At 44.0% G+C, this 8,296-nt stretch overlaps 1 protein-coding gene across 1 annotated transcript; it reads left to right on the top strand.

The window, feature by feature from the left end:
• Positions 1 to 62: 62 nt before the first annotated feature.
• LOC119312380 (probable cellulose synthase A catalytic subunit 2 [UDP-forming]) lies at positions 63 to 5,154 on the top strand. Its single transcript, XM_037588109.1, has 14 exons — positions 63 to 104; positions 225 to 423; positions 546 to 784; positions 871 to 970; positions 1,094 to 1,280; positions 1,537 to 1,803; positions 1,880 to 2,225; positions 2,307 to 2,444; positions 2,552 to 2,677; positions 2,761 to 2,973; positions 3,120 to 3,363; positions 3,500 to 3,702; positions 3,961 to 4,311; positions 4,390 to 5,154. The coding sequence occupies exons 1-14, from the start codon at positions 78 to 80 to the stop codon at positions 4,972 to 4,974; spliced, it is 3,225 nt and encodes a 1,074-aa protein (XP_037444006.1). The 5' UTR covers positions 63 to 77; the 3' UTR covers positions 4,975 to 5,154.
• Positions 5,155 to 8,296: the final 3,142 nt, after the last annotated feature.

The following is an 8,296-nucleotide window of genomic DNA, read 5'->3' as shown; positions in this document are numbered from 1 at the left end:
GCGAGTGGCCTGTGAGTCGGTCCGTTCGGCGCGGGGTGCGGCTCGGATTGGGGGGGTGAGCTCGCGGCGCGGGCGCCATGGCCGGCGGCGGCGGCGACGCGGCGGTGAGTGGCGTTTTTTAGGGGGTTTCGTCGGGGTTTTCTGTGCGCGTGGATGGATAATCCGGCGATTGGTCTCACTCTGCTGCCCCGTCCTTTTATTTTCTGGTGCGTGCGTGTGCGCAGAAATCGGGAACGGGGAGGCATGGCGGCGGGCGGGTGTGCCAGATCTGCGGCGACGGCGTGGGCGCGGCGGCGGACGGCGAGCTCTTCGCCGCCTGCGACGTCTGCGCCTTCCCCGTCTGCCGGCCCTGCTACGAGTACGAGCGCAAGGAGGGCACCCAGGCCTGCCCGCAGTGCAAGACCAAGTACAAGCGCCACAAGGGTACGCTCGCTGCTGCTAACTCACCCCCCCTCTTCACTGCGATTCCGATTAAAAAAATACTAGCAGCATCCAAAGGCTGGAGCAGCTGAGAATTCAACCTGTGAATCTTGCGCTGTGTTCAGGCAGCCCACCAGCACGTGGGGATGAAAGCGAGGACGATGCCAGTGACTTCAACTACCCAGCTTCTGCCAACCAGGATCAGAAAAACAAGGTTCCTGAGAAGATGCTCACCTGGCGCAGGAACTCGGGAGCCAGTGATGATATTGGCCTCACTAAGTTTGGCAGCGGTGAGATCGGGCTTCACAAGTATGACAGCGGAGAAATCCCTCATGGATACATCCCGCGCTTCTCTCATAGCCAGGTTGTCAACATTGCAACCTGTTTTGATTGTGACAACAGTATTTGGGAATATGGAACTGACATTTGGTTTCGTCTATGTCTGCACAGGTCTCAGGAGAGATTTCTGGAGCTTCCCCCGATCATATGTTGTCCCCTGCTGGAAATGTTGGCAAGCGCGGACATCCATTTGCCTATGTGAACCATTCTTGTATGTATATATGTACCATTCTCATATGTATATATGTACCATTTATGACTTGTGTGTACTTTGTTGTACTTGCATCCTACTGTGAATATGTAGTAGTTGTTTTATGCTTCTGAATATTTCCAGCAAATCCATCAAGGGAGTTCTCTGGCAGCCTTGGCAATGTTGCGTGGAAAGAGAGAGTTGATGGCTGGAAAATGAAAGACAAGGGTGCAATTCCCATGACTAATGGAACAAGCATCGCTCCTTCTGAAGGCCGTGGAAATGGTGATATCGATGCATGCACTGACTATGGCATGGAAGACCCCTTACTGTGAGTTATAATTTCTCTTGCACACCATTATTCATCTTCGTGTTGTTCGCTCTATCCGACTAATTTACATCTATGTGAGGTAAGCTTGGGTGGGTTTCTTTTATATTTGAATACCTTCTGGTATTAACCCTGCATTTGAACTGAGATTGCTAGATCATATTCTAAATGGGTATACATGTCTTGCCGAAACTGTAAATACTAGTTTTTGTATATGACTTGCAGCAATAACTTTTGTCTTGGGCCATATGAATTGCAGGAATGATGAAACTCGCCAGCCTCTGTCTAGAAAAGTGCCAATTCCTTCATCCAGAATAAATCCCTACAGGATGGTCATTGTGCTACGATTGATTGTCCTCTGCATCTTCCTGCACTACCGTATCACAAACCCTGTCCGTAATGCATATCCACTTTGGCTGCTGTCCGTGATATGTGAGATTTGGTTTGCTTTTTCCTGGATTTTGGATCAGTTCCCCAAGTGGTCTCCAGTCAATCGTGAAACTTACCTTGATAGGCTGGCTTTAAGGTGATGTGCAATATGTAGTGCTAATAAAAATGTTTATACTGAGATAGTACTGACAGTATATCACTTGCACTATCAGGTATGACCGGGATGGTGAGTTGTCTCAGCTGGCTCCTGTTGACATTTTTGTCAGTACTGTGGATCCTATGAAGGAGCCTCCTCTTGTCACTGCAAATACTGTGCTTTCTATCCTTGCTGTGGACTACCCTGTTGACAAAGTATCTTGCTATGTATCTGATGATGGAGCTGCGATGCTTACCTTTGATGCACTTGCTGAGACTTCAGAGTTCGCTAGAAAATGGGTACCATTTTGTAAAAAGTATAACATAGAACCCAGAGCACCAGAGTGGTACTTTGCTCAGAAAATTGATTTCTTGAAAGACAAAGTTCAGACTTCATTCATTAAAGATCGTCGAGCCATGAAGGTAGATTTTAGTTTATTAGTGTATATTTGTTGGTTGTTCCAGTTTCTGTTTGAGGACATTAATTTCTATTAAACTCCACAGAGAGAATATGAAGAGTTCAAAGTTCGCGTCAATAGCCTGGTAGCCAAGGCCGAGAAAGTTCCTGAGGAAGGATGGATCATGCAAGATGGCACACCTTGGCCTGGGAACAATACTAGGGACCATCCTGGAATGCTTCGGGTCAGACTCATGTTCTAGCAAAGGTTACTTGATTAAGAGCTGGATCTGCCAGCAGGACTGTTTATTACAGTAACCATTTTCTAACTTAAGTTTCTGGTCATGTTCAGGTTTTCCTTGGTCATAGTGGAGGCCTTGATAGTGACGGCAATGAGCTTCCTCGTTTGGTTTATGTGTCTCGTGAGAAACGTGCTGGATTCCAGCACCACAAGAAAGCTGGTGCCATGAATGCCCTTGTGAGTAGTTAAACACTGAAGTCGTAAGTTGCCTTATATACTTTGATTACCTGGGTGTAATGGAAGTGGAATGCTTTCTGCAGGTTCGTGTATCAGCTGTCCTTACTAATGGGCAGTACATGTTGAATCTTGATTGTGATCACTACATCAACAATAGCAGCGCTCTAAGAGAGGCTATGTGCTTTCTTATGGACCCTAACCTAGGGAGGAAAATCTGTTATGTCCAGTTTCCTCAGAGGTTCGATGGAATTGATACGAATGATAGATATGCAAACAGGAACACTGTATTTTTTGATGTAAGTTCTTGTGCTTATCACTTTCTTATCTCACTGGCACCAAGTAGTTTTAATGCACCACTGTTGTTAATATTGTTGCTGGATGAGCTTTTTCTTAAAATTTGTTTGACAATGATCTGTAACTTACCTGTATCTGTTTGCTGCAGATTAACTTGAGGGGTCTTGATGGCATCCAAGGACCAGTTTATGTGGGGACTGGTTGCGTGTTCAACAGAACAGCTTTATATGGTTATGAACCCCCGATGAAGAGCAAGGAGTCAGGTTTATTCTCTAAGCTTTGTGGGGGTAGAACCTCAAAATCGAAAAGCGCAGGAAGTAAGAAGTCAGATAAGCATGCGGACGGTTCTGTGCCAGTGTTCAATCTTGAAGATATAGAGGAGGGTATTGAAGGTATCTTTGGGCTCTATAATAACCGTTGCTCAGTTTGTTTTGTCTGTAGTTGCTAGGCAGCGTAGCATTTTTTTTGACTAGGGTAGGTAGGATAGGGCTACATTTCTTTCTTACCTGAATGCTATTCGTATAATAGGTTCTGGATTTGACAACGAGAAATCACTTCTTATGTCTCAAATGAGCCTGGAGAAGAGATTTGGCCAGTCCAGTGTTTTCGTAGCCTCCACTCTAATGGAGTACGGTGGTGTTCCCCAGTCTGCAACTCCAGAGTCTCTTCTGAAAGAAGCAATCCATGTCATCAGCTGTGGTTATGAGGACAGAAGTGATTGGGGAAGGGAGGTAATTAAGTTGTACACTCTATAATACCAGCATTTTTCTTATATCAACTGGTGTTCCAATTTTTTTTTTTGATGATCAAGTCAAGTTTCTTGTTCTGGTTTACAGAACTAAAGGTTTCACATGTGAGCTCGTTAGAAGAAACTAAATCTAAATTCATGAATGTTCTTTGTGGTCATACCTCTGAGATGATCTATTTATTGTTGGCTTCAAACCTGTTTTTTTGCTTCGTATCTGTAATCTTCCTGTTGTGTTTTGCAGATTGGTTGGATCTATGGTTCTGTTACAGAAGATATTCTTACCGGGTTCAAGATGCATGCACGCGGCTGGCGGTCAATCTACTGCATGCCTAAGCGACCAGCTTTCAAGGGGTCTGCCCCCATCAACCTTTCGGATCGTCTGAACCAAGTGCTTCGGTGGGCGCTTGGTTCGGTGGAAATTCTTTTCAGTAGGCATTGTCCCATATGGTATGGCTATGGCGGACGGCTTAAATTCCTGGAGAGATTTGCTTACATCAACACCACTATCTATCCACTCACATCAATACCACTCCTCATATACTGCATATTACCAGCTGTTTGTCTTCTCACGGGAAAGTTTATCATCCCACAGGTAAAACCCGGCTCAGTCTTTGCTCTTGCGTGTACAAAACTGCGAAAATATTTATACTGACTACATATTGAAATGCAGATTAGCAACATTGCCAGTATATGGTTTATCTCTCTCTTTATTTCAATCTTCGCCACTGGTATCCTTGAGATGAGGTGGAGTGGTGTTGGCATCGACGAGTGGTGGAGGAATGAACAGTTCTGGGTCATCGGAGGCATTTCTGCACATCTATTTGCTGTCTTCCAAGGTCTTCTGAAGGTACTTGCTGGTATCGACACCAGCTTCACTGTCACTTCAAAAGCATCCGATGAAGATAATGATTTTGCCGAGCTCTACATGTTCAAGTGGACGACTCTTCTGATCCCACCAACAACTATCTTGATCATCAACCTTGTCGGAGTTGTGGCTGGTACCTCCTACGCGATCAACAGCGGCTATCAGTCATGGGGCCCACTTTTCGGGAAGCTCTTCTTTGCCTTCTGGGTGATTATCCACTTGTACCCATTCCTCAAGGGGCTCATGGGACGGCAGAACCGCACGCCGACCATTGTTGTCGTCTGGGCCATCCTTCTTGCATCCATTTTCTCCTTGCTGTGGGTTCGCATTGACCCGTTCACAACAAGAGTCACTGGGCCAGATATCCAAATGTGTGGCATCAACTGCTAGGAGAGTGCAAGATAACTGGAACAGAATTGTCACCCATTCTGTTGTATGATATTAGCGGGTGACACTAGTTTATCAGATGACCTTGGTTGTAAAAACTCGGTACTTAGTGTTAATATGAAGTATTAAATTAGCTCTGCTATCTACTCATTATATTATTATTAGTATATATATTATTGAAGCGGCAGAAAAAGAAGCAACCATGTTTGTTAATATAGGCTAAATTATCTTGCAGGATTGTATTTCTTGATTAGAAACAGAGAAGTTGACATGCTGTGTTGGACTACTAAGAGCATGTTTGGGACTGCTCTGCTCCTTAAAATCTAGCTCCGTTCCAGAAAACACAAGCCAAAAGGGGTAGCTCCACAATATGCCACTTAAAAAAAACTAGAATCTGGGGTACAACTCTCGGTTTTTTATGAAGCTCTTGAGGGGGTGATTCAAAAAACTATAGAAGCTGGAGTTGGGGGAAAATTACCCACCACTGCCACCAGTAAGTGGATACCCATTCGTTTCTCCCCCATCATCCAATCAAATAGATCCTTTTCATTAAATTTCTCGTTCTTGAAGCTGGAGCTACATGGAAGCCAAACATTCTCTTTGGTAGTGCTATGACTTTTGTATGAAGCTGCTCCAAAGTGGATTTGGTGGAGTGAAATTGATTTTGGTGAAGCGGAGTAGTCCCAAACAAACCCTAAAACAATATAAAAACACGAGGTTTGAGCTAATGTTTGGGTAAGGGATCCCCGAAATGGAGAAACAAAATTCATATTAGGATTCTACAAATTTAACCTATCCTAAAATCTAAAGAGTAACATAGTGAAATTTCATGCAAGATCTTGCCTTATGAAATCCATACGTAGGTCCTTTATTCCGAGAAGACATCAAGGCTGAAGGACAAAGAATATATTCAAATTGTTGCCCGAATGTGCAAGATGACACTCACATTCGTTATATGCTAGTACTCCTACAAGAGAAATTAAATACGAAATGATAGTAACATAGGATTGAAATGCCACGACTTGCTAAGTCTCATATAAAATAAAACAACATGAATTTCTTAAAATCCATGGCCTCATGCGCAGAAAAATGGGGAACGTTATGATGAGTTTTTTTTTTTGATTAGAAATAGAGGGTGAGATAAAGGGATAATGTGTATAATTGGAACTCCTAGATGAAATTTTAGACACCAGACTGGAGCTCACGTTTGGTTTCTTCCACTGAAATTCCTTCAATGCAATTAATCATATACAGTATGATTCAAACAACAATTATATGGATTTTTTTTCTTTGTATTGCAATATTGCACTACTCACTCTCCATGAATCCTCTTATTCAAAAAGGGCCTAAAACACAGATGTTAGCGACGCGTTTGGTTGGCGATTTTTTTTCTCGTCTGCTGATTGCGTTACCTGCGTTTGTTTGAGTCGGGCCGGTTTTAGATCCCGTGTAATCGGAAACGGCTCTTGGCAGAATCGAAAACAGCCCATACGCATTGCTATCGAAAACACCTCTCGCCCGGTATCGACCCCCTCTCTCTATTCTCCACTCGCCGGATACTTTCTTCACCACGAGCAGCATTCAGCAGCGCCGGAGATCTTCCTTCGCCTCCGTCGGCAAGAACGCAGGCGGCCGGCCCCTCCCTTCCCCGCCATGGGCGACGATGCCGGCGATCTCCCTTAACCGCGAGCAGCGGCGCGGGGATCTCCGTCCGCCGTGACCAGCAGCGCCGCCGATCTCCCGCTGCTGTCGTCACGCAGCTGCGCCGTCGCGCCGATTTTCCTTCGCCACTGTTAGCAGCAGCCGCCATGAGAAGATCGTTCTCCATTTTCTGGTTGCAAGCCATCGCCGGCAGCCACCCGTCAACCGTCATCCAGCGTCTTCTACAAGGCTGGCGGCTGTAGGCTACGATTTTCTCTTCTTTGCTTGAACCAAACACATCGTGTAATCGCTCAAACCCCATTCTAATACATCGTATTCTCATTACAACACCGAATACGTTATCAGTGTCCCAACCAAATGCGTCGTAGGTGTTTGCCGTTACAAAAAAAAAAATTCACATCAAAGGGAATCTTCTAAAACACAGATGTTAGGTGATCACAATCTGGAGCCGACCTTGAGGCTCTTATCTGTGGAGGGTACAGAATGCAACCTATAGTTTTATTTGATCCACATCAAAGTAAAACTAGGTGGAGATACAATAAGTATCAACTGCATTTAAGTTTCATGGTAGCATTTTGGTTGTTTAATCTATATTTATTACAGTGATCTCTTTGTTGTTCACGTGTTCGGTTAGATCTCAGGGGAAGAAACTATGAAAAGATATGATGAGAATCATGTTTATGTTTCATGCATATTTAGTTTGTTTAATCTACTTTCTTACTATGATCCTTATTGTCCGGACATATCTCGAAGGTAATGTATACGAAATGATCTATAATTTTTTCCTTCATATTTTTTTCGCACGTGTGCTTGGATTTATACCAGTGCTGGTCTCCCTAGTTAGCAGCGTGCTTAACTAGCGGTGTCCAGCTCATACGCTGCTGGCTAGTTGTTACTAGCGGTGCGGAGGTCGAACATTGCCAGTAACTGAACTACATACACATGTGGACCGTTCACCGATAATAAGATGTAGACCTATAGTGAACACCACTACTATGATGTAGGCCAGAGGCGTGCATGAAAGCTTGAGCGCTATTAACACTACTAGAGAAAAGCCCAGCAGTAGCGCTGGTTTTTGGGCTAGCAGTAGCGTGGGAGACCGCGCTACAGCTATGGCGCTGCAACTAAAGGATAGCAGTAGCGTTGGTTTACCCAGGCTACTGCTATACCTACTTAGTAGTAGCGCTATTGGTAGTTACTATCATCACGCCTCTCTGCCCACGCTACTACTATTATTACATATTTTTTTATTTTATGTCATATTCATACACCATTATACAAGTTTTCATACAGTAGCAATTTAGAGATTGTTTTTACATCATAATGAGTTATTACGGATGAAAGAACCGTGGATTAGTTTCAAGTGGATGGATCCTAAGTGACCAAGTCATGAAAATTGGATTAGTTTCAAGTGGATGGATCCTAAGTGACCAAGTCATGGAAATCTCTCCATGACTTGGTCACTTAGGATCCATCCACTTGAAACTAATCCGTGGCTCTTTCATCCAATGATATAATAACTCATCATCATCATCATATCATTAACAACTTATCATCATAATACATCATTGTCATATAACAACTCCTCATGATCATCATTTTCGTCCATGAGACATCATATAAGAACTTGGTCACTAGTCATAATCACAACTCCTCCTCCTCA

The sequence above is a fragment of the Triticum dicoccoides genome, chromosome 5B (genome assembly GCF_002162155.2).
Source record: "Triticum dicoccoides isolate Atlit2015 ecotype Zavitan chromosome 5B, WEW_v2.0, whole genome shotgun sequence".
NCBI lineage: Eukaryota > Viridiplantae > Streptophyta > Magnoliopsida > Poales > Poaceae > Triticum > Triticum dicoccoides.
Note: the sequence above shows the minus strand (reverse complement) of the source record. Positions and strands in the feature narration are given on the sequence as shown.